This window comes from Lissotriton vulgaris, chromosome 5 (assembly GCF_964263255.1).
Source record: "Lissotriton vulgaris chromosome 5, aLisVul1.2, whole genome shotgun sequence".
NCBI lineage: Eukaryota > Metazoa > Chordata > Amphibia > Caudata > Salamandridae > Lissotriton > Lissotriton vulgaris.
In genome coordinates, this window is record NC_141693.1 from 64,732,838 (window position 1) to 64,760,267 (window position 27,430).

Sequence of the window (27,430 nt, forward strand, 5' to 3'; positions counted from 1 at the left end):
ATATGGCCCTTAGTCATGAAATATTGCTTGAATACAAGTGTTTGTAAAGGAATCAGTAATAAACTTTTACCGCGATATTGAAGGGCTCAGAGATAGTGTTACTTATGTTACCAGCTTGGCCTTGAATTGCTCGTCTTTTCTTTTCTTTCAGGATGTTGAGGATCGAGTTGCAGCACCGGAATGAAGAGAGCACTGGGCCGCAAGATATTGCAGAGGAACACAGGTATGGGAGCACCGGAACAGAAATCTTCGCGACAGGAGTCTTCTCTGGAGCACGACGTTGAAGTCAGGTGAGTGTTGAGCTTTCATGGAAAGCGAAGCATGTGGAGAAGAGCGAGGTCGATTTAAATAGTTTTAGCACTCTGCTCAGACTCCAAATTACACGCGTGCTGTAGGAAGCGGTTTGCATGTGTCACGTTGCTTCCCTCATTAGTTGCACATTTCAAGGGCACGTTTGGCTTGACAGTTTAGTTTTTTACATATTATTATCATGGAAATGTTTCAGCCTGAGGAAAGGCACATGTTTAACTGCAGTTTAATCTTTAATATACTGTATATAAGTGAAAAGGCAGTGTTACTTATGAGTAATATTCTTATTATAGAACAACATCAACAATTAAACCATTATGCATCATACTGTCACTAAAGAACATTCCTCTTAACGAACAAGGATACAGGAGTAGTGATAACCATTTGAATACATGAATGCACGATTCTTTGCACATTTCGGGCACATTCAGACAGAAAGTAAGTAAAATAATTTCTATAATGCTGTAACATTAAGATACAGCTGCAGAGTTCTGTTCACTTGTAACACGCGGGGGCAAAGATGAGGGGCTGAAGCTCCCTGCAGCTCTCATTCCAGCCTCAACTCCGCTCCTCCCCTGTAGGGGGGTGAGGGAAGGATGAGGGTCTGAAGCTCCCTGCAGCTCTCACACCAGCCTCAGCTCCGCTCCTCTCCAGAGAAAGAAGTACGGGAAGAGCCTCTGTGTGAAGGGGGCCTGCGGGAAGGTGTAGAGAAGCTCCATGGAGTCAGCATTGTACAGGGACAGCCGCTCCGCCTCGTAGTCCAGATACACCCCCAGCTTCAGGGGCTTCTCACACAGGGACAGAGAGGTTGGAGGGTAGGTGAGAGCCTTGTACTGATTATTACACCCTGACACAGCCCAGACTTCCCCCTCGGGTGACCATGTGTTTCCTCCTTTCCTGTTCACAGGCTCTGCTGCGACCCCCACATTCCACCATCCCTCCTCCTGCAGCGGTTGCACCTCCCAGTAATGTCTGCCTGAGGTGAACCCCTCGCTCCCCAGCACACAGGGCCAGCGGGTGAATCTCTTGGGAGTGTCCGGCAGAGTCTTTACTGTGCCTGTGTTTCTCACACATCTCCCCCCGTCAGACAGGAGGAGCCCAGGATGAGCTGTGCCAGGATCCAGAGTCACCATCACTGCAGAGAAGAGATTCAGAATTAGAGATTTAATGACACAAATTAAGGCTGTAATTACTGCTTCTCTTTTACATATGATTAATTTACACCACATCTGGAAGGAGCACCATGTGCTGGAGAGAGAACGGCACTAGAATGCTCACTACAGCGTGCAGCACTAGAGAGCGAGGCACTAGACCGCTCACTACACTAAAGCACACATTCATTTACGATGCACACTACACCAAACAGCTCTACAGACAGGACATTCAACTACACACTGCACTGCACCACGCACCATGCTACACATAGACACTGTGCTCACTGTAATACTAAGTACACTGCACCATACAGCATACTACATTACACCACATTAGACTGAACACTGCAGCACATATTACAGAACGACAGAGGTACAGAATGACGGAGCTACTCAAAGACACACTGCAGTTGATAGTATAGAGTGACAGAGCTACTAGAAGGTATACAGTATTATTCAGTACCCTGCATTAGATGGCACAGAGTAACATATACAAGAAGTGTACTGTACAAGTCAGTACTCTATATTACATGGTACAGAGGAAGAGAGCTATTAGAATGAATACAGTACAAGTCAGTAAAGTTCATTAGACAGCACAGAGTGACAGCGGTACTCCAAGACATACAGTACTACTGAGTGCACTGCATATATTTACAGAGTCACAGAGCTACTCAAAGGTATACAGTACCAGGCATTGTATTACATGGCACAGATTAATAGAGCTACTTCAAGATATACAGGACTAGTCAGAACACTGTATTAGATGGCACAGAGTGACATAGCTACTCCAAGGTATAGAGTACTACTCAGTACTCTGCATTATATGGTACACAGTGCATTATCAGTGACACTGTAGTAGATGGTACAGAGTGACAGAGCTACTAGAAGGTAAACTGCAGAAGTCAGTACAGTACATTTGAATTGAATTGAATTTGGAACTTATATCTCGCATAACTGCCACCCTACGGGTATCCTGCCGCTTAGAAAGATGAATAACCACCACAGCAGAGTCAGATTTGTCAGTGAAAGAGACTACGAACCCTCCCTTGGAAATAGACAGGTTTTCAAATCACTCGAAAGCAGGTCAAAGAATTAGCCTGTCTAAGGTTCTGTGGCAACTCATTCCATAGGCGTGAAGCAGCCACGCTAAATGCTCTGCCCCCATCCGAGATGTCTTAAATCTAGAGGTTGTAATCAGAATTGCAGTTGAGGAGCGGAGCTGTCTCCAAGGATTATACCAGGTAGATAGCTCCTGCAAGGGGACTGGGCCCTGGCCATATGCAGCTCTGTAAACAGTACAAAGAGATTTAAAACGGACTCTCTCCTTGATAGGCAGCCAGTGAAGATCTCTCCGGGCCACCGTCGTCGATGACCCACGCTGTCTGTTCAGCACCAGTTTTGCTGCCATGGACTGGACTCTCTGCAACCCCTGCACAATGTATTGTGGTGCTCCCAAGTACAGGGAGTTGCAGTAGTCCAGTCTACTCAGAATTATACTTCTCACAACAAGAGATCGAGTATCTTTTGGAAGTAGTGGAAGAACCTCCCGCAGCATGCGCAACAGGGACAGGCAGACACTGGCAGTTTTATTTGCCTGTGATTCCATTTGGAGATTGTTGTCCACCATAACACCTAGATTACGCACCACTTTGGCCGGAGTCAAGGGTTCATCCTCAGGAGTAAGTTTAAACTCCACTAGTAGGTGTCAGGATATTCTAGAGGCAGGACAGTACACCACCTCTGTTTTTCCCACATTAAACTGTAGGGAATTCTCCCTGAGCCAACCAGCAGTCTGGTGCATGCATTCCTGGAAGGTATCCATAGATACTGCATGTTTTCCCTCCAGGGAGAACACCAGTTGGGTGTCATCTGCATAGTTGATCAGGTCTACCCCATAGGATTTAATAATAGGAAATAGGGGGCGCAGGTAGAGGTTAAAAAGAATTGGGCTAATTGCAGAGCCCTGTGGTACCCCATGCGATACTGGGGCCTTGCCCGAGATGAATGGAGTCAAAGGCACTACCTGTTGTCTTCCTCACAAGTAGGAAATTAGCCACTGCAATGCAGATCCCTTAACCCCTATGCTTTCCAGTCTCTCCACTAGCACTCTATGGCTCACAGTGTCGAATGCGGCTGACATGTCCAATAACACTAGGACAGAGGAGTTCCCATTGTCAGCACGCATTCACAGATTATTCATTACGGTTACCAAAGCAGTCTCAGAGCCGTGTCCCGGGCGGAAGCCAAATTGGTCCCTGTCCAGCAAAGAATTTTCCTCAAGATAGCATGATAGAATTCTGCTAACTGACTTCTCTAATTTTGATCGGGTATGGCAGGAGGGAAATCGGTCTAAAATTTGCTGGATTAGTGGGATCCTGAGATGCGTTTTTTAACAGTGGGGTCACCACTGCTTGCTTCCATACCTCAGGTACCTCTCCTTCCTCCAGCGACTGACAACAGATCTTCCATAGCCATGGGAAGATTTCTTGTCCAAATGTTTTCCAGATTTTATGTGGAAGGGGATCTAACGGGGAACCCGAGGAAACACTCTGGGCAAGCTGGTTAAAAGAATCCTCCGTTAGGACTGGAAAGATTTCCATAAAGGCATCTACCTGAGGTCCTGTATTAGACTTCCGAGCTGGAACCTCCCTGCTGCTCGGACGTAGTTCTCCAACAATTGTATTTATTTTTTCTCTGAAGAAAACGGCAATCTCGTCACAAAGTTTCTGTGTCGCGCCCACCTTATTGCTCGTGCAGGCGGGATTAGATAAACTCCTAAAGATATTAAAAAGCGCTTTAGTGCTATTTGGAGCTTGCAGGATAGACTTAGCATAATAATCTGCTTTGGCCTTGGCAATGGACTCCTTATACTGAGTCTGTGCTAATCTCAGGTCTTTTTTTGTCTGATTCTAAATAGGCCCTCCTCCATTTTCTTTCGGCCTTTTTGCATACTGTCCGTAGTTGTTTTAGCTCATCATTATACCAGGGGGCAGACATTTTTTTCCTGTTTTTAAGACGTTTTACCGGAGCTAGTAAATCAAGGGTTCCAACTATATATTTACAGTAGATTTAATTGTTTTCCCCGACAGAGACACGAGTATTAAAGAGATTCTGATCAGGGAAGGTCCGTAGTGCCCTATTTTTTACAAACTTAGCCCATTCTCTTCCCTTACGATAAGTCATAGACTGATTATTATTAACCTCTAAATTAGGTAGCGTAATGCAGAATTCAATTAAAGAGTGATCAGTCCAGCTTTGGGGCAATATACTGAACACTTCGGTTTCTGCCTGATTCGCAAACAGAAAATCCAAAACATGACCTCCTGAATGCATTGGTTGTTGTACCATCTGATGTAAGTCAAGGTTCTCACAAGTGTGCTTTAAGTCTCTCAGATGGAGGTCTAAACTACCGTTATCCCATAAATTAAAATCCTTTATGAAAATCATTCTCCAGTGGGTTAAGCTCAAGTCTGTGATGGAGTTAAAAAATGCTTGGAACTGGGTATCTGCGCTTGGGAGTCTATAGCAGACCACCCCTGTGAGTAGCCTGCCCTTGTCCTCTTGGAGTGAAAAACCTAATAGTTCAATTCCACTGACGTCGTCTACTTGTAGGGGTGAAAAATCCCATGTTTCCCAAAAAATCACCCCAACTCCCCCTCCTCTCCCAGCGGTTCTTGGTTTATGGAAGATTCTGTATCCATCCGGATATGCGAGGCCCATTTGAACCAGTGAGTCAGTGCTGGTCCAGGTCTCTGTTAAGAAGAGGACTTCCAGGTTCATATTTTCTAATGCATCAGATACCTCCTGATAGTGTTTTATCAGGGATCTACAATTAATCATCCCACAATTCAGAGAGCTTTTACAGTAACCCGAAGCTACAGGCAGTGGACAAGTCCCCCCCTCACCTCTCTTGCCCAGCTTCAAAAGTTGTTCCCGGGAATACTTTATCCTGCCCTGACTTTGGCTATTGCGGACAGTATAGCTTGCACTGTGCGCGGCCGGGGCGCGGCCGGGCTTGCCTCTGGTGCGCCTCCGGCGCGCCCGCTGCGCACGTGTGCTGCGCGCTTGCATTGCCTGTTCTAAATAGGCAGGCAAGTGCTGGTGGCCAAAAAACTAGTGCTCAACCCCGGAAGTGCCCCAAAACACGGGTCCCTACACCCAAAATGGCGCTGGGGAGGGATGGCGATTTTCTGTTCCCGCCAAAGTGGCAAAATGTTAGTCAATTTTAAGTGCAGGTAAGCGCCTATGAGTTTTACATCAATTGTGGCAGTATTTTAAAACGATTTGGCAAATTAACAATAAAAATGCTCCCAATGTCATACAATACCAAGAAATAACAAGCATTTACAATGCAATGGTTTCGCCTTTTGAAAAGTTTGAGCTATTGGCATTGTAAATGACAAAATTTTTATTTATGTGTTTGTTTTGAAAATAAATAAATAAATGGCATTGTCATTTACAATGCAAATAGCTTCAGAAAGCTTAAAAAAAGGCAAGAGTGAACGTCGTGCAGGGCCAAAACACAATTATGCTCAACAAACTCCTAAATAATTTGTTGCATGCAAATAATAATAGGAAAACTAAAACCGAATCATGCTGCACACTTACAAAAAAAATAAATCTATATTGGCATTATTAAAACACTAGTTCGATTTCTGAACTCTAAACATTATACATAAACGCAATAACATCAATGCATCAATGCACCAAAACCTATAAATAAGGCACATAAATCATGCCATGTCTTCTACTATAAAGGCCTATGTTTGGGGTAAGAAACTCAAAGTATACATTATACCAAGGGATAAATATTCATCTAGGGACCTTACTACAAATTTTAGGTAAAATCAAGGGGCATATTGAGCAATGTGGCGTAATTGCATAACTTCGGAAATGTCATAACAGGTGCAACATGAGTTTATCAAAAGTATGTCAGATTATGCCAGCAGAACAAAAATGTTATCTCGGCCTTCTACAAAGCGGCCAGTGCACTCACTGTCACTCTGCACTCAGTCTGCACTCACTGTCACTCTGCACTCAGTCTGCACTCACTGTCACACTGCACTCAGTCTGCACTCACTGTCACTCTGCACTCACTCTGCATTCACTGTCTCTGCATTCACTGTCTCTGCACTCACTCTGCACTCACTGTCACTCTGCACTCACTGCACTCACTGTCACTCTGCGCTCACTCTGCACTCACTCTCACTCTGCACTCAGTCTGCACTCACTGTCAGTCTGCACTCACTCTGCACTCACTGTCACTCTGCACTCACTGTCTCTGTACTCACTCTGCACTCATTGTCTCTGCACTCACTCCGAGTACAGAGTGAGTGCAGAGTGGCAGTGAGTGCAGAGTGAGTGCAGAGACAGTGAGTGCAGAGTGAGTGCAGAGACAGTGAGTGCAGAGTGACAGTGAGTGCAGAGTGACAGTGAGTGCGGAGTGAGTGCAGACTGACAGTGAGTGCAGACTGAGTGCAGAGTGAGAGTGAGTGCAGAGTGACAGTGAGTGCAGAGTGACAGTGAGTGCAGAGTGACAGTGAGTGCAGAGTGAGTGCAGAGTGACAGTGAGTGCACTGTCACTCTGCACTCACTGTCACTCTGTACTCAGTCTGCACTCATTGTCACTCTGCGCTCAGTCTGCACTCACTGTCACTCTGCACTCAGTCTGCACTCACTGTCCCTGCACTCAGCCTGCACTCACTGTCACTCTGCACTCAGTCTGCACTCACTGTCACTCTGCACTCACTGTTTCTGCACTCAATCTGCACTCTCTCTGCACTCACTGTCAGTCTGCATTCACTGTCACTCTGCACTCAGTCTGCACTCACTGTTTCTGCACTCACTCTGCACTCTCTCTGCACTCACTGTCACTCTGCCCTCTCTGCACTCACTGTCACTCTGCACTCAGTCTGCACTCACTGTCACTCTGCACTCAGTCTGCACTCATTGTCACTCTGCGCTCAGTCTGCACTCACTGTCAGTCTGCACTCAGTCTGCACTCACTGTCACTCTGCACTCAGACTGCACTCACTGTCACTCTGCACTCAGTCTGCACTCACTGTTTCTGCACTCACTCTGCACTCCCTCTGCACTCACTGTCAGTCTGCACTCACTCTGCACTCACTGTCACTCTGCACTCACTCTGCACTCACTGTCACTCTGCCCTCACTCTGCACTCACTGTCACTCTGCACTCAGTCTGCACTCACTGTCACTCTGCACCTAGTCTGCACTCACTGTCACTCTGCACTCACTCTGCACTCACTCTGCACTCACTGTCAGTCTGCACTCACTCTGCACTCACACTCACTCTGCACTCACACTCACTCTGCACTCACACTCACTCTGCACTCACACTCACTCTGCACTCACTCTCACTCTGCACTCACTCTCACTCTGAACTCACTCTCACTCTGCACTCAGTCTGCACTCACTGTCACTCTGCACTCAGTCTGCACTCACTGGCACTCTGCACTTACTGGCACTCTGCACTTACTGGCACTCTGCACTTACTGGCACTCTGCACTCACTCTGCACTCACTGTCACTCTGCACTCACTCTGCACTCACTGTCACTCTGCACTCACTCTGCACTCACACTCACTCTGCACTCACTCTCACTCTGCACTCACTCTCACTCTGCACTCACTCTCACTCTGCACTCACTCTCACTCTGCACTCACTCTCACTCTGCACTCACTCTGCACTCACTGGCACTCTGCACTTACTGGCACTCTGCACTTACTGGCACTCTGCACTTACTGGCACTCTGCACTCACTCTGCACTCACTGGCACTCTGCACTCACTCTGCACTCACTGTCACTCTGCACTCACTCTGCACTCACTGTCACTCTGCACTCACTGTCACTCTGCACTCACTCTCACTCTGCACTCACTCTCACTCTGCACTCACTCTCACTCTGCACTCACTCTCACTCTGCACTCACTCTCACTCTGCACTCACTCTCACTCTGCACTCACTCTCACTCTGCACTCACTATGCACTCACTGGCACTCTGCACTTACTGGCACTCTGCACTTACTGGCACTCTGCACTTACTGGCACTCTGCACTCACTCTGCACTCACTGGCACTCTGCACTCACTCTGCACTCACTGTCACTCTGCACTCACTCTGCACTCACTGTCACTCTGCACTCACTGTCACTCTGCACTCACTGTCACTCTGCACTCACTCTGCACTCACTGTCTCTGCACTCACTCTGCACTCACTGTCACTCTGTACTCACTGTCACTCTGCACTCACTGTCACTCTGCACTCACTGTCACTCTGCACTCACTCTGCACCCAGTCACTCTGCACCCAGTCACTCTGCACTCACTGTCACTCTGCACTCACTGTCACTGCACTCACTCTGCACTCACTGTCACTCTGCACTCACGCTGCACTCACTGTCACTCTGCACTCACGCTGCACTCACTCTACACCACACAGCACTATCGAGTTCCCCATTGATTATAGGACAGTAGCACTGTGTGAAATGCAGCGGGGTTTACAACCATACAGATATCCCAAAAGGCTGCCATGAGCCCGTCCTTACCTCATCTCAGCTGCTACTGTCCTACAGATGTAATGCACCCGAAACCGAATGCGTGACATGCAGGCTAGCACAGAATCGGGCTACAGCCGCCTCACCCTTCGATTTAGTGCCTTAGATACACAGCTTCTCTTGATGTCGTTCCTTCATTGCTACAGTGCACGAACCCACCTGGATACTTTATCCGGGACCTGTGCCTGTCTCTTAACACACATGCAGTAAAAGAATGACAGGCGAAAAGCCTATTTACAAAGTAAACAGTGTCAGAACTCCTAAGTTCCTATGCTTTGCAAGAGGGCTCCCATGTAAAGCGCTCCGACACCTTTGGGCAAAGTTCGCGCTATACTAAATTGCATCAAGTAAATGAAAATGAACCGGAGAGGCCAAAGATGGAGCCCAGAGCTCCGCAACACCTCTCTCTGTCTGCATCTCCGCCCTGTGTGACTTCACAACTCGTACATTTGCAATTTATAACTCTGATTGTAACCACCACCATGAGCGCATCTATTTCAATCATCTCTGATGCCCGTAGGGGGAACCGAACTGGCAACCTTCGCGCCATGCAAAGCCAGCTTTAAACCCACAAGCCAACCACACACAAATAATCATTCGGCCCGCTAGATAGACATAAATGGCAGTGACTTACTCTGTGAGCGAGCCTTCCCCCCACTGCAGAATCATTAACCGTGACCGAAAACACCCAGAGTTCCGCACACCTCTCTCTGCCTGTATCTCCTCCTTGTGCGACTCTACAACTTCTACGCCTGCAATCCTGTGCAACAGTCTCTTATGTAAAGCGCTCCGAAACCTTCGGGTAAAATCCGCGTTACATAAATTGCATTGAGTAAACGAACATAAACCGGAGATGCCGAAGATGGAGCCCAGAGCTCCGCAACATTTCTTTTACAATTCCTAATGCAGTTTGTACCTTTAAGTAACATGTCTAATCCTAAAACCTTATGTTTTGTAACAAACTCTTATGTAAAGCGCTCTGGCACCCTCGGCCAAAGGTCGCGCTATATAAAATGTCACTAATTAAAGAAAAGGTACCGGAGATGACAAAGATGGAGCCCATAGCTCCGCAACACCTCTACCAGTCCGTATCTCTTCCTTGTGTGACCCCATATGCAACTAGGGAGAGAGTTTGAGGAACAGGTTTAGAGAGGCAGAGACGGGAACGGACAGCGGGACATCGTGCAACCCACCCCTGCAAAGGACACATCCGAAATGGCAAAACAAAGCTTTGAAGAAGAAAAAAAAAAACACGCCCCCAGCCGCATGACGTGAGCAGATAGCCTAAAATTCTCGGGAACGACCCCGAATCTGCTCCGCAGTTGATGGACAGAACTCTGTTCCAATGGCTAGCCCCCATTTATGGAGCTAGCCAATGGAACAGAGGGCGGATTCCCAAGCCACATACTGTAGACATAAGATTTCGGCTGCGCCGAAAAGCTGCGCAGTGCGCAGCTTTCGACCAGTTGAAACCTAAAAATGAGAGGAACTCAAAGTATTTCCAGGCTTATATGCACACAATTCATGACAGATAGGTGGCTTTTCTTCAATCTAGGTAAGGTTACAGAGCAACATATCTACTCCAAGGTAAACCGTACTAGTCACATACTACACTGCATTATAGGTGGATGCTCTACGTCAGTGTAGGTATATGTGCTAGGTCAGTGTAGGTGTGTGCGCTAGGTCAGTGTAGGTGCATCCGCTGGGACAGTGTAGGTGCATGCGCTAGGTCAGTGTAGGTGTATGCGCTAGTTCAGTGTAGGTGCATGCGCTAGGTCAGTGTAGGTGCATGCGCTAGGTCAGTGTAGGTGCATGCGCTGGGTCAGTGCAGAAGCATGTGTTAGGTCACTGTTGGAGCTAGAACTCTGGAACACAGAATGTGTTACGCAGTAAATTCCAAATTTTGAGGTGTAATTCCATGGCATCCCATATTATACTATAATCCTGCCCCATGGCACATCACACCATCCCATCCCATCATAACGTTCCATACCATACCACTATAACATCCCATAACCTACCATTCCATAAAGTTCCATACCATACCATCCAATCGCATCTAATCCCTTCCTACCCCATACCATACCACCTGAACATTCCACGCCATACCATTCCATAGCATACCACACCAATCCATGCCAGGCCATCCAATTGAAAGCAAATTAAAATTTAACAACATCCCATTCCAAATCAAACCATCCCTTCATACCATATTGTACCATGATCCCAACCCATAGCACACCACACCCTCCCATCCAATCATAACGTTCCAAGCCATACAATACCATCCCATACACACTATACCATACCAAACGAACATAACATTCTATACCATACCACAAAACCATACCATGCCATACCACACGCTTTTCATGAACAGTAACATACAGAGCTAATCGTCCCAATGATATTTACCTTTATAACTCTTCACCGCCATCACTGGGCTCTGAATCTTCACATTTTTACACCTGTAAAAACACACACAACATCTTTTTACTAAACAGCAATGACCGCTACAGGAACAGAGTATGAGCATCACAAAAGACTTATATTTGAAATAATATTCAGTACTAAGAGCAGCGCCTGCGGACCAGTGCTTAGTGTGAGTTACTGTTCATACACAACAGTGACAGGATGTGGGTGTTCTAAGGCAGATAGCTCAGTGAGAGAAGCGTGCTTCGTGTGATGCTATGGAGTGCCACACGTGGGTCTTCTAGGAGCGGCGGTTAGCTCATTGTGAGGGGGGCTGACTAACAGGTTACATCTGCTCCTGGTGGAGTCTTGTGTATATACTTAATAAATACCTTCTTAACTGAGGTCCACGTGCATTCCTGCCAGTACCCACAACACAACACTGCCACACCCAACCCCTGCCAGTGTAAACATTGTCACCATCCTCTACAACCAAGATCTTGGGTTGTCTTAGTGGGATATATATGGCAGATTTGAACCCATACCCCTTAGTAATGAAAGATTGGTAGCAAAACAAAGATATCCCTCATCTTACGGAACAGCAGATTTAAGACCTTAGGGCAAGGATCGCAGAGGGAGAGATAAGGGAACAGGTTAGGAGGGATAGTAAAGGGACAGCAGCAGGCCCCGGGGGGGATCACAGAGGGAGAGATAAGGGGACAGTTTAGGAGGCTCAGTAATGGGAAAGCAGCAGACGGGAAAACAGAGGGAGAGATAAGGGAACAGGTTAGGAGGCTCAGTAATGGGAAAGCAGCAGGCCCAGAGGGGATCACAGAGGGAGAAGGGAACAGGTTAGGAGGCTCAGTAAAGGGAAAGCAGCTGGCCCAGAGGGGATCACAGAGGGAGAAGGGAACAGGTTAGGAGGCTCAGTAAAGGGAAAGCAGCTGGACCAGACGGGATCCCATCGAAATACTATAAAAAAAATTGTTAAACTCGTTGGTCCCTTTCTGGGTGTCTTGTTTTAATGAGATCTCTCTGGAGAGCTGTTAAATTCCACCTTCCTAGTATGAGGCAACTGTAGTTATGATCCATAAGCGGGGTAAAGATGCTAGGTTAGCAGATTCCTATATACCTATATCGTGGTAGAACTGTGATTACAAAATGATCACAGGAATCTTGGCTAAGAGGTTGTCAGATATCCTTCAAACCATTTCGATCAAAAGGGGTTTGTGCCTGACAGACAGCTGTATGGATTATCCCATCGCATTATCGCTGCAAATGATACGGCCGAGGCATTTAATCTCCTGTTTACAATTGTAAGAATTGATGCTACTAAAGCATTTGATAGGGTTATTTGGGTCTATCTTTGGGAGGTATTGCAGAATTATGGTCTCAGCAGCAATGTTACTGGAGTTGTTCAAATGTAAAATAAGGTGCCGGCAGGCAAGATTTTGGTTTATGGCGAATTTACAGCTTCTTTTCAGATATCCAGGGAAACTAGGCAGGGGTGTCCTGTGTTGTCAATTCTGCTCTGAGTATACATTGAGCCCTTTCCCCAGATGATCAGCGGGATAAGACCATTCTTCCTTTTGAAGCTGCAGGGTTACCAACCAAAATAGCGCTGTATGCTGAGGACATAGTTCTGTATACATCATACCGAGAGCTCTCTGTTCCTAAGCTTGAGATGCATGCCAGAGATTTGGGGGTCTTTCAGGGTATTTAATCTAAAAAGGAAAGACAGAGATTATGACATGGGCTAAAGAGAAGGTATGGCTTCAAACTGGAACCCATGTTAGGTATCTAGGAATCAAGGTAACTCAGAGTTTGGAGGAAATACCAGACGTAACCCTAACTAAGGTATGCCATTGTGAATATGGAAAGAAATCAATGCTGATATGAGAAACAATACATTCATTTATGCCAACGAAATTGCGTAATTTTTACCGATTTTGCCCGTTGTGAACTCCACATCAACCTGACTCGCAAATATGTAGTCAAGCAAGTACTGAGACCTAGGCCTGAGGTTATTGATTGACAGGTTACAGGTGGGGTGGCAAGCAGCCGGCAGACAAATGCATGGACATTAAACGTTAGATCAATCCCACAGATAAGAGCAGCGACACTACAATGGTCAAGGGGGATAGGCCCAAGTAAAGCACGCATGGCCAGAGATTGGACCCAATAAAGCACGCATGGCTGGAGGGGGTATGCGTGCTCCTAAAACACCAAAAATTCAGATGCCACATTAGTTAGGAACATATGGCCAATCAGAACACAGCAATCAGGTGCTCCTCATGCCAGACATCTGGACACGTTACCCACTGACCTCATTGTGTCCATGCAAGGTCGAGGCCCACCTGGATTATCCATTAAAACTTTTTTTGATAACTTTATTTTGGTCGTTGACCATAAAAGTGCGAATAAAATACAAACAGTCACAATGATAAAATCCAATATTAAAACAGTTTAAAAAGTTATTAAACAGTAAGTTATCAAAAAGAGGACTGGTACCCCAGTTAGTTCCTTATAACAAAAGTAGTCCTTCTGCGCCACATACCATGTAGGAAGCTGGAAACCGAAAAAACAATAGGAGGGGAGGTGTACTATGTTAAAACTCTACAAGCCTGTGCGCATTGTTTAAGTCCCAAGTTTCTGCACAGCGGTGTCAACCAGCATTTCCGTATTTTAGTATACGCCGGGCAGAAGAACAGAACATGCGCAATATCTTCTGTACTGTTGTTGCAAGCTGGGCAGGTTCCCTCCTCTGAATCAGCCCATTTTGAAGTCAGTGCCCCAATGGGCAGGCAGCCATGTCTTAGTTGGGTGTACAATTTCCTTGCAAGGGGAGGCTGCACTAAATCTAAAAATTCCTACCTCATGGGTGCAATTTTCACTTGCAGGAATTCAGTGGACAGCTTACCCAGAGTTGTCGAAGAGTGTAACACTTTAAAACTATAATGTCTAAGAGAGGCCAACAGCTCAGACCTCTGCAACCTCGGGCAACTCTCCTCAGGAGACTCCCACTGTTGAGGCAAGCCAATTTGGTAGGAAAGGGCCTTGATGTGAAGTAACCAGGGAATATTTTTGTTCTTTATCCGCCCCAAAACTGCAGCAAATTCCGCTCTGTAATCGACAAGCTCCGGTATGGACCAGAGCCTTCTCCAGAAGAGCAGGGGTCGTGCGGATATCAGTTCTTTAATGGACTCAAGGCCCAAGTCTAGTCGCAGTGGTATGAGAGGGGTGCTTTTGGGTAAACTCACCAGATTTCTCATAAAGGCCTGCTCAACCTTTAGTAGACTCAGTGCATTCTTATGCCCCCAAAGTTCTGCACCATACATAGCTGCTGACCTTGCCTGGGTTCTGTATATCTCAAGAACGGGGGCGGCTGGTTTAAATTGTGATGTTTTGTGAAATTTGCCTTGCTGATATGTTTGCTGATATTTATAGCAAGAAAGGAAATCTGTAAGAAATGGATTACCCCCAACCCGCCAAAGGTATCAGAAAGGCTCAGATCTGTAAGAGATGTCAGTAGACTGGACTTGGAGTGCAAGTTGGCCTCAGAAGAGAAAATATGGTGTTGCTTTGTGATATGGCAAAGTAAATTGTAACATCCTATGATTGCACCTCTATCTTGCTGAGAAATGGGCAGTTCTCCTTTCTTAAAAAGGGCAAAACTATACGAAATATTCAGCATGCATGCACGCTAGTCACTCCGGGGGGAGGCGTCTAGGCTCACAGCTCACTTAGCTGGATGGTGATTTGAGGACAAAAATGTAAGCCATTCCTCTACAACCTTGGACGGATTATGACACAACATCTGTTACTGCAAACTCCATCATCGCTGCTCTAGAACTTTAGAGCACAAGTCCCTCTAAAAACATATTCAAGTTTACAAGAGGGTTCAGTGAGGTAAGTGCTCACTGCTGGCAACTGTCTGACCTGTAAGACACAACTATGGTTCCAGCAAGGCAAACTCACCCTTTCATCCTTCTCGGGTTGTTATGCTGCTCACCATCAAAGTGGGTAACCTCAATTTTATTACCAGCAATAAGGAATATTCAAAAGCTGCAGTACTTTGGGAGATCTCTGCCCACAGATCTCTGCCCTTAGCAGATCTCTACCCACTGAACCCTGCCCACAGATCTCTGCCCACATACCCTCACAACAGAGGGAGACAGGCACACAATCCCTGCAGCTGTAATCACCATCATCACTGCTCTAGAACCTTGAAGGGATTAGCACGCAATACCTATATCTTTAAACCCCTTCATCGCCGCTCTAGAACCATGGGCTAATAAACACACAATCACTGCCACGGTAAACCCCATATTTCCTGATCTAGAACTTTTAATGGGATTAGCGTACCATACTATCTCTGTAGAGAGGAGAATTCATGTCACTATACGCTGTGACCTCGAGGCACGGTTACTTCTTAGGATTCTTCCTTTATCTCTGGCTGAACCTGTCTGTGGCATCTATAGGATCTATCTGTGCATTTCTTCTATGGGCGATCCATAGGATCAGCATGGAAATTCATTTTATTATTGATATAAAATATTACCGTCTGGACTCCTCATTTGTGTATATAGTTGTGTAGAACGAGGTGTGCTAAATAAGAACAAGAAACAAAGGTTTTAACGAGAATCCAAGGGCAGGAATAACGACCTACGTGTGGAGAAGTGTGGCTCAATGGTTAGAGCGGCAGACCCTGAAGCAAAGATCGGCCCGGGACCAATGTTCAATTCCCGACGCGGCGGGGTCTTGGGTCAATGTCCGCGGACTCGATAATTCTCGCCGAGGTGCCTACGCTAACCATGGGTCCCACTCTGCAACTCTGGGCAATAACTTGCTTAATCTCCACAACGGCCCCATCAACGCCGGGGATGCCTGGCTTCACCTTGGAGGTGCCCAGGAGGGACCATCTCACAGGGAAAGGACAGGGCGGGTTCCCCAGCGGTATACAGCGCCAGGACACTACGAGATGGAGTAACAGTGCGCTTGACAAGTATTCTTACCTTTACCTTTACCTTTACATACAGACACGTGCCCCAATAATACGTCATAACAACAAAAGATGTCTGTGGGTCAAAGGAAGGAATGTGCTACTTACCAGTATGCATCTGTTCTTGGCATGTAGGGCTGCTGATATTCACATCTTGTGCATAGATCGCTGCCTAGTGTTGGGTCCGTATGATTGCACATTGTTGTCCTGGAAGAGTCTTCGAAGTATCACGAGATAGGTGGCTCCTCCCCTGGACTACAGTGCGCATGGGCATCGCCTCCATCCCCAGATTGTTTTTCGCCATTGTGGCAGGGATGGAGTATGATACAGTAAGTGATGTCCATGCCAGAGAGTAATTCTGAATGCAACAGCTGTGATGGGCACCGGGGAGGAGGGAGGGCGATGTGAATATCAGCAGCCCTACATGCCAAGAACAGATGCATACTGGTAAGTAGCATATTCCGTTCGAGGCATGTGGGCTGCTGAATTCACATCTTGTGCATAGAATGTATAGCAGTCTCCTCCTAGCGGCGGTTGTCCGTGCCAGCTGCAGCAGTTTAAAAAAAGAGTTTTGAGTACAGCCTGCCCGACAGCTGCCTGCTGTTTGGAGTGTACATCTACACAGTAGTGTTCGGTAAATGTATGTATGGTAGTCCACGTGGCTGCCTTACATATGTCTTCTAGAGGAATGTTTCCTAGGAAAGCCATGGATGCCCCTAACTTGCGTGTTGAATGCGCTCTTGAGGGAACTGTTAATGTGAGTTTAGCTTTTTGATAACAGATTTGTATGCACTTAACAATCCATCTGGCTATACCCGATTTAGAAATGGGGTTGCCTTTGTGCTGTGGTGAAAAGGCAACAAACAGTTGCTTAGTCTTTCTGAAAATTTTTTGTCCTGTTCTGCCACAGAATCAGGATTAGGGAAGAATACTGGCAGTTCTATAGCTTGATTGATGTGAAACTGGGACACCACCTTTGGCATAAATTTAGGGTTAGTTTGCAGCCCTACCCTATTTGCGTGAATCTGTATGAATGGCTCCTGAATAGTCAGGGCTTGCAGCTCACTAACTCTTCTGAGTGACGTGATCGCCACTAGAATAGCCACTTTCCACGTTAGGAATTGTATCTCACAGGAGTGTAGAGGTTCAAATGGTGGTCCCATTAGTCTAGTTAGAACCACATTGAGGTTCCAGAGAGGTGAAGGCGGGTGTCCTGGAGGAATGATGCGTTTGAGTCCCTCTAGGAAAGCTTTAATAGCAGGTAATCTGAAGAGTGAAAGGTGCTGCCTGTTCTGAAGATAAGCTGCCACCGCAGCTGAATGTATACGGATGGAACTGTAAGCCAGATTGCATCTGTGTAAATGTAAGAGGTAACATATGATGTTTTGAGTAGATGTATCTAGCGGATTTTGATCGTTATTGGTACAATAGATGACAAATCGTTTCCACTTTGCCGCATAGCATGCTCTGGTTGTAGGTCTCCTTGCCTCTTTGATAATATTCATACAATCGGGAGGCAAGTTTAGGTAACCAAACTCTATGACCTCAGGAGCCAGACCGCAAGGTTCAACTGTTGCGGATCTGGGTGCTGAATGCCGCTATGGCTCTGCGTTAAAAGACTGGGTGTTAATCTCAGCCTTTGATGAGGAACCACAGAAAGTTCTAGGAACGTGGTGTACCATGGTTGCCGCGCCCATGTTGGAGCAACTAGGATCAGTGTCAGTGAGTGTTGTCTCAGTTTGCGTGCCACTAGCGGTATGAGCGGGGCCGGGGGAAAAGCGTACGCAAACTTGCCTGACCAGTTCATCCATATCGCATTGCCCTGAGACTGCGGATGTGGAAACCTGGCGGCGAAGCTTTGGCATTTTGCGTTTTCCCTTGTGGCGAACAGGTCTATTTCTGGGTGACCCCACCGCTGGAAGTACGGTATCAGCACCGAGGGATGTATCTCCCACTCGTGCATTTGGTGGCTGTGTCTGCTGAGCAGGTCCGCCATCTGGTTGTCCCAGCCCGGGAGGTGTTCCGCCATGACGAATATGTTCCTCTGAATGGCCTACTTCCACATGCTTTGCGCTAGATGTGACAACTGTGGAGAGTGTGTCCCTCCCTGCTTTTGTATGTAGTATATGGCAGTCATGTTGTCCGTCCGGATCAACACGACTTTGTTGCACAAATGTACCTTGAACGCCTTCATTGCCATAAAGATTGCCATCAGTTCTAGCAGGTTGATGTGCATCCTCTTTTGCTGTGTCGTCCATAGGCCCTGCACTGTGTAATGGAGGACATGCGCTCCCCATCCCAGGAGAGATGCGTCCGTCGTCAGCACTAATTGTGGCACAGGCTCTTGGAACGGTCGTCCCCTGCAAAGGTTTTGTGGGTTCCACCAATGCAGAGAGCTGTATGCGCGACCGGTCACCAACACTAGGTCTTTCAATTGTCCTTGAGACTGGTTCCACTGCCGTGCTAAGCACTCCCGAAGCAGACGCATGTGTAGTCTCGCGTGAGGGACTATGAAGATGCAGGAGGCCATCATGCCTATTAACTGCATAAACACCCTTGCTGTGAGCAAGTGTTGGGGTCTGAATTTCTGAATCAGTAATTGAATGCTGTTGATTCTTGCTGAGTTTGGCTGCGCCTTTGCTGCCGGAGTGTCTATTGTTGCTCCCAGGTACTGTTGTACGTGGGCGGGTTGAAGATGAGACTTTTGGTAGTTCAATGAGAAACCGAGGTTGTGTAGGAGGTGAGTAGTGTGGGACATGTAATGTAAATGTAATGTAAAAGTATATTTATAAAGCGCGACTACCACTCCGGGGAGCATCTTGGCGCCAAGTACCCCAGCCAGATGGAGATAGGCCAGCTGACTGACAAAGTTTGGAGGGTCCTATACACTTTAAACTAAGTCTCTACAGGCAGTATCAGTAAGGGCGAAGATCCAGGTTTTGAGTTCTTTCCTAAACTGGATTTCTGTGGGGAGTTGCCAAAGCTGGAATGGCAGTTTATTCCATGCCTTAGCGCCCAGGACAACAAGGGACTTTCCCCCTTTGGTAGCTAGCCTAAATTTGGGGGTCACCAATAGGTTTTGGTTAGCGGACCTAAGGCTCCGTGCTGGTAGATAGCGTTTGAAGCCCCTTGACAGGTACTTTGGCCCTTGTGAGTGAAATGCTCTGAAAGTGATGACCAGTATTTTGAAAAGGATGTGTTTGTGGATTGGGAGCCAATGCAGGGCATTAAGTGCGGCTGAGGCTGACATGTGGCTGGCACATTGCTGGGCTGACTTTGCTTGGATAAGCCAGTCATCCAGATAGGGGTAGACATGAATATGGTTCCTCCGTAGGTGCACAGCTACTGTCGCTAGGCACTTGGTAAACACCCTGGGGGCTGTTGTCACCCCAAAAGGCAGTACCTTGAACTGGTAGTGCTGATTTTGGATGGTAAACCTGAGATACTTCCTGTGTGCTGATGTATTGGTATGTGGAAATACGCAAGTCTCCCTAACTGTGTAGTGGTAGAACTTGCTGTAAAGTGAGCATGTGAAAATGTTCTGATAAGATGTATTGGTTTAGGGGCCTGAGGTCTAGTATTGGCCTGAGAGACCCGTCCTTTTTGGGGATTAAAAAGTACAGAGAGTACACCCCTGTACCTTGTTTTTGTATAGGGATGATTTCTATGGCCCCTTTTTGCAGCATACTGAGAACTTCTTGCTGCAATAAGTCTATGTGCTCTGCGGACATAGGACGGTTTTTTGGGGGTATATTGGGTGGAGTGGATGTTAGCTCTAGACAATAACCGTACTGAGTAAGCTGTCTCACCCACCTGTCTGTGGTAATGCTTTCCCAGACTGGCAGGAACTGTTGCAATCTGCCCTCGACTGGTGTTACATGGTCTGGGGGCAGCGACAAGGCGTCACTGTTTAGTATTGGCGGAGGATCTGGAGTTGTTATTTCCTCGTCCTCTGCCTTTACTGCTGTTGCCACGGTATCCACCTCTGTTAGTCTTATTATAGGTGGTTTGCGTGTTCCCTTTATTGTATTGAGTCTGCTGGGATGCCTGGCCTCTTGTAGCTCCTCTGTTATTGGAGCCACGAAAGGAACCTCCCCTGAATTGCTGTGACTGCAAGGCCCCCATAGATTTGGCTGTCTCTGTGTCTTTTTTAATCTTCTCCAAGATTGTGCCCACATCAGGACCAAATAAAAAATCAGGGTTTACAGGCTGATTTAGCAATGTGGTTTGAATCTCTGGTTTGAAACCCGAGATGCGCAACCAAGCATGCCTTCTGAGCATAACACTTGTGTTGATGGCCCTGGCTGCAGTGTCTGCCACGTCCAACGCACATTTAATGGAAGCGTTGGATATTAGTTCCCCTCTTGTATGAGTGTTTCTGCACCTTCCTTGTAGGCATCAGGCAAATGTTGTAGCAGTTGCTCTAGAGTGTCATAATGTGCCCTATCGTATCTGGCTAATAGGGCCTGTGTGTTTGAAATTCTCCAGATGTTAGCTGCTTGAGCAGCCACCCTCTTCCCAGAAGCTTCTAATACTTTAGACTCTTTGTCTGGAGGAGGAGCATCACCAGTAGCTTGGGAGTTGGCACGTTTACGAGCATTGGAGACCAGCAAAGAGTCCAACGGCAGCTGTCCCTTAATGTATGTAGGGTCCACAGGCGCCGGTCTGTATTTTCTTTCAATTCTAGGGTTAACAACCCTTGCTCTTGTGGTTTCCTTAAAGATGTCTCCGGCGTGTTTGAGGACACCCTTTAACATTGGTAATGTTTTAACTGATCTTTCAGAAGTGGAGAAAGTGTCAAACAAGAAATCCTCCCCAATTGGGTCAGCATGCATGTCCACATCATGATTATGGGCTGCCCTCTCTATTAATGCGTTAAACGCTGTTGTATCCTCTGTTGGCGAAGTTTTTACAGGATAAGATGGAGTATCAGGGATCGTTTGTGACTTCCCCTGGTCGACAGGGTCTGTCCAGGTTTGAGTATGGTCATCTTGATCATTGTCCGCAGGGTAAGTATATTGTTCCCCATAGTCATACCCCATATCCTCATTAGAGCGTGTGGGTGAGTATGCCGAAGTGTCCTGGCCATGGTACCTCACCCGTTCGAAATGGGCAGGCGATGTTGAAGAATCTTTTTTCTTTTTTAGGGGAATTTTATATGATTCCAGAGGTTTTTCAGACCTGATCTTTCTTTGATAAACAGAAAGTCTGCCGGTGTCGGCGTCGATATGGAGCTTTGACTGATCATTATAGGATGGCTCCTGGTACAGAACGTCCTCTTCTAGAGGATGAGTCCTTTTTCCAAGTGACACGGTTCTGGTTGATTCGATCCCTGTTTTCGGATCGACCATTTTAGGCCGCGCTGTCGGGGGCAGTCCAAATTTTATCGGTGGCTTGGAGGCCGGTGTTGAGAGGGGGCCGACGGATTTCGCCTTGTTGTCGTGCTTCAGGCCTTGCGTCGACTTCGGCACTTGTTGCGATGGAGGCGCGCTCCTTTTCTTTGATTCGACTTGCTCCTTCGAGGCCCCTTTGGATTTCGGCTCAAGGGCTTTGACCACCTGTTGTTTTTCGACTCGGTGCCTCGGTTCGAGGACCGTCCTAGACTCGAGTCCTTTGTTTGTGTTGCTGTCTATCGACGCCGACCTCGTCGGTTCGACGTTCTTGGCTTTAGCGATGGACTTTAGCGCACCAATCTTCGGCTCGACACCCTTTGTGGTGGACCCCGCAGGGTCATCAACACTTTTCGTCGACGTCAAATCCGATGTTTTCGCACTTGTCGATCCGAAAGCTGTCTTTAGCAGTTTCGGTTTCGATTTTGGCTTGATAGCTTTCGGTTTCGCTTTTTTCGTGTGAGATATTCTTAGCCGGGCCGAGATGCGGGGCTATAGAATGTTTGACATGATCTTGGCTAAGACCTTTTGGCGATGCCTCGACCTGAGCCTTTGAAAGTTTTTGAGTGTCTTGTTTGGGCCCAGTACCCACTGCTGGGCCTGGTTCATCACTCAATCAGATTGAGATTATATATATGGTTCATTTAATCCTTAAGGCGGTCAAATAGCTCTGCCGCCTCTTTACCTACAAAGGCATTAGGATATACTGAATAACACAAAATGGATAGAGGTAAAGAGGCGGCAGAGCTATTTGACAGTCTAGCAAGAGGTGAGACAGTTACAACCTCTGGCTGGACTTGGAGAAAGCCTTAAGGATTAAATGAACCATATATATAATCTCAATCTGATTTGACTTTGTGAATTTAATTGTGACATTTTGTTCTTGTGAATACTCAAAGTTGGTGTGATAGGACTGAATATACATTTTGGATCCATTGATCACTCGTGGGCAAGGATGATGACCCATACCTAGGCACCCAACAACTAAAATAGTGACTCAAATACCGATTTGCCGATACTTTGTAAAGCGCCAATACCACTCAGAAAAATCATCCCCTTATCTTCTCTATACCAGTAAGTTTGTGAATGTGAATGTGTTTGTCCTGTTTTGTCTTTTAACTAGAGCGGTGCTCCACTCGCCGGTGCTGCAGCCAGGTGGGGTGATGCATTTTTCTCCTACCTACTAGGTAAGCGATTTTTTCAACCTGGGTAATGGGATACTTCACCATACTCATGTGGCATATTGTACTAATTGTATTATGTGGTTTGACAACATAGTAATGTTTGTATTTTTCCCTTCCCTTGTGGTTCTCTGTGTTTCCTGCTTGGGCGCAACGTTTTCCTCAGAGTATTGGAGGACATTGAATATGACCTGAAACATACAGGTGATATCATTTCTGTTATTATTGCAGTAGCTTTAACATACTGGTCCTGAATTAAGCAGTGGTGGATCTCTTTGCCACATATGCTGAAACATATTGACCCCTTCTGCAAACAGATATTCTGTTAAATCTGTTGGCGCACTATATTGTTTTTAATGTTGGGAGAACTGAGAGGAACCATTAAACTTGCTAACTTCTACTCATTTCTATCCAATTTTATAATATCTCACAATTTTTCACCATACAGTCTTGCACTGCAATTCAGTTACCCCTTTTTGCACTGACATTATTTTCGGTATCACCGCCAAAAACACATATTCATCCTGAGTGGATTGTCCGTTACAGCAACATCTAGTGACGGACAGCACTCTCTCCTGGGTTACGGAGAGCCCAAATGATAACTAGGGCGGTACCGAGTGGGAACTGATGGGTACTTTTTCCCAACTCAAGGAATTTAGTGCTTTTTGTCACACACTTGCACTATCACTTCTTCTTTGTCACTTTTAGATGTGCCACAAATTTGTACAAAGCATTTGAACCCTTGTTTCCTTTGACCCACAGACATCTTTTGTTGTTATGACGTGTTACATAAGAACCCACTGTGCACTGGAAGTCCTAAGGTGCACGAGGATGCGCATTCAAAGCCCTTTATTCAATCCCAGGCTGGGGTTATTTACACATAAAATGCATCCATCTGATTAACTTTAATGGGTCAAATGTGGGGTGCAATCCATTGCGCTTTATCTCCATGGATTCTGCAGTCAAAGCCTCCCAGCTCCCACTGATTCTCCCTTAAAAACATATTGGCATTGGTTTACACCCGATTGGTATATTTACTTTACTTGCAAGTCCCTAGTAACTGGTACTACCTCTACCCAGGGCCTGTAAATTAAATGCTACTAGTGGGCAGAAGCACTTGTTATGCCACTCACTAAAGTAGCCTTTTAAAACATGGCTCAGGCTTGCCACTGTGCTTCAAACTGACATTTCAACCTGGAAAAATAAACCTTGCATCAGGCCTCAAACTTACTTTTTAATACCTACAAGGGCAGGATGCATTGTATTTATAAAGTAGGACATGTGTGTTTTCCAAGCAGTGAAAAACTCCAAAAGTCGTTTTTCACTGCATAGGCCTATCTTTCCCATAGGCTAACACTGGGTTATCTTATTAAACTTAATAAGAGAAAACTTCAGTTTGAAACAAATAGAAAAATAGTGTTTACATTCAAATGACTTTCAATTTAGAATCCTTTTAAATGGTGCTGGAAGGACTGCCCGGCTGCTGGAAGGACTGCCCTGCGGCTGGAAGGACTGTCCTGCTGCTGGACGGACTGCCCTGCTGCTGGAAGGACTGCCCTCCTGCTGGAAGGACTGCCCTGCTGCTGGGAGGACTGCCCTGCTGCTGGAAGGACTGCCCCGCTGCTGGAAGGACTGCCCCGCTGCTGGAAGGACTTCCCTGCTGCAGGAAGGACTGCCCCGCTGCTGGAAGGACTGCCCTGCTGCTGGAAGGAAGGTGCCCTGCTGCTGGAAGGAAGGTGCCCTGCTGCTGGAAGGACTGCCCCGCTGCTGGAAGGACTGCCCTACCCTGCTGGAAGGACTGCCCCGCTGCTGGAAGGACTGCCCCGCTGCTGGAAGGAAGGTGCCCTGCTGCTGGAAGGAAGGTGCCCTGCTGCTGGAAGGAAGGTGCCCTGCTGCTGGAAGGACTGCCCCGCTGCTGGAAGGACTGCCCCGCTGCTGGAAGGACTGCCCTACCCTGCTGGAAGGACTGCCCTGCAGCTGGAAGGACTGCCCTGCTGCATGAAGGACTGCCCCGCTGCTGGAAGGACTGCCCCGCGGCTGGAAGGACTGTCCTGCTGCTGGACGGACTGCCCTGCTGCTGGAAGGACTGCCCTGCTGCTGGGAGGACTGCCCTGCTGCTGGGAGGACTGCCCCGCTGCTGGAAGGACTGCCTCGCTGCTGGAAGGACTGCCCCGCGGCTGGAAGGACTGTCCTGCTGCTGGACGGACTACCCTGCTGCTGGAAGGACTGCCCTGCTGCTGGGAGGACTGCCCTGCTGCTAGGAGGACTGCCCTGCTGCTGAAAGGACTACCCCGCTGCTGGAAGGAAGGTGCCCTGCTGCTGGAAGGAAGGTGCCCTGCTGCTGGAAGGACTGCCCTGCAGCTGGAAGGACTGCCCTGCAGCTGGAAGGACTGCCCCGCTGCTGGAAGGACTGCCCTGCAGCTGGAAGGACTGCCCTGCAGCTGGAAGGACTGCCCTGCAGCTGGAAGGACTGCCCTGCAGCTGGAAGGACTGCCCTGCAGCTGGAAGGACTGCCCTGCTGCAGGAAGGACTGCCCCGCTGCTGGAAGGACTGCCCTGCTGCAGGAAGGACTGCCCCGCTGCTGTAAGGACTGCCCCGCTGCTGTAAGGACTGCCCCGCTGCTGGAAGGAAGGTGCCCTGCTGCTGGAAGGAAGGTGCCCTGCTTCTGGAAGGAATGGCCTGCTGCTGGAAGGACTGCCCTGCTGCTGGAAGGACTGCCCTGCTGCTGGGAGGACTGCCCTGCTGCTGGGAGGACTGCCCTGCGGCCGGAAGACTGTCCTGCTGCTGGAAGGACTGCCCCGCTGCTGGAAGGACTGCCCTGCTGCTGGGAGGACTGCCCTGCTGCTGGGAGGACTGCCCCGCTGCTGGAAGGACTGCCCTGCGGCTGGAAGGACTGTCCTGCTGCTGGAAGGACTGCCCTGCTGCTGGAAGGACTGCCCTGCTGCTGGAAGGACTGCCCTGCTGCTGGGAGGACTGCCCTGCTGCTGGGATGACTGCCCTGCTGCTGGGAGGACTGCCCTGCTGCTGAAAGGACTACCCCGCTGCTGGAAGGAAGGTGCCCTGCTGCTGGAAGGAAGGTGCCCTGCTGCTGGAAGGAAGGTGCCCTGCTGCTGGAAGGACTGCCCAGCAGCTGGAAGGACTGCCCCGCTGCTGGAAGGACTGCCCTACCCTGCTGGAAGGACTGCCCTGCAGCTGGAAGGACTGCCCTGCAGCTGGAAGGACTGCCCTGCAGCTGGAAGGACTGCCCTGCAGCTGGAAGGACTGCCCTGCTGCTGGAAGGACTGCCCTGCTGCTGGAAGGACTGCCCCGCTGCTGGAAGGACTGCCCTGCTGCAGGAAGGACTGCCCCGCTGCTGTAAGGACTGCCCTGCTGCTGGAAGGAAGGTGCCCTGCTGCTGGAAGGAAGGTGCCCTGCTGCTGGAAGGAATGGCCTGCTGCTGGAAGGACTGCCCTGCTGCTGGGAGGACTGCCCTGCTGCTGGGAGGACTGCCTTGCGGCCGGAAGACTGTCCTGCTGCTGGACGGACTGCCCTGCTGCTGGAAGGACTGCCCCGCTGCTGGAAGGACTGCCCTGCTGCTGGGAGGACTGCCCTGCTGCTGGGAGGACTGCCCCGCTGCTGGAAGGACTGCCCTGCGGCTCGAAGGACTGCCCTGCTGCTGGACGGACTGCCCTGCTGCTGGAAGGACTGCCCTGCTGCTGGGAGGACTGCCCTGCTGCTGGGAGGACTGCCCTGCTGCTGGGAGGACTGCCCTGCTGCTGGAAGGACTGCCCCGCTGCTGGAAGGACTGCCCCGCTGCTGGAAGGACTGCCCTGCTGCTGGAAGGAAGGTTCCCTGCTGCTAGAAGACCTGCCGTGCTGCTGGAAGGAAGGTGCCCTGCTGCTGGAAGGAAGGTGCCCTGCTGCTGGAAGGAAGGTGCCCTGCTGCTGGAAGGAAGGTGCCCTGCTGCTGGAAGGAAGGTGCCCTGCTGCTGGAAGGAAGGTGCCTTGCAGCTGGAAGGACTGCCCCGCTGCTGGAAGGACTGCCCTGCTGCAGGAAGGACTGCCCCGCTGCTGGAAGGACTGCCCCGCTGCTGGAAGGACTGCCCCGCTGCTGGAAGGACTGCCCCGCTGCTGGAAGGACTGCCCTGCTGCTGGAAGGACTGCCCTGCTGCAGGAAGGACTGCCCCGCTGCTGGAAGGACTGCCCTGCTGCTGGAAGTACTGCCCCGCTGCTGGAAGGAAGGTGTCCTGCTGCTGGAAGGAAGGTGCCCTGCTGCTGGAAGGAAGGTGCCCTGCTGCTGGAAGGAAGGTGCCCTGCTGCTGGAAGGATTGCCCTGCTGCTGCAAGGACTGCCCTGCAGCTGGAAGGACTGCCCTGCTGCAGGAAGGACTGCCCAGCTGCTGGAAGGACTGCCCAGCTGCTGGAAGGACTGCC

The 27,430-nt window shown here is 48.5% G+C and overlaps 1 protein-coding gene across 1 annotated transcript in view; it reads right to left on the minus strand.

The window, feature by feature from the left end:
- Positions 1–527: 527 nt before the first annotated feature.
- Positions 528–27,430, minus strand: part of LOC147710180 (E3 ubiquitin-protein ligase TRIM39-like) — a 164,295-nt gene continuing 137,392 nt past the window's right edge. The window contains exons 5-6 of the mRNA XM_086919325.1: positions 11,450–11,502; positions 528–1,444 (exon numbers count right to left, since the gene is read on the minus strand). Coding sequence (XP_086775451.1) covers positions 933–1,444; positions 11,450–11,502 — 565 coding nt within the window. The 3' untranslated portion in view covers positions 528–932. The remainder of the gene's footprint in view (positions 1,445–11,449; positions 11,503–27,430) is intronic.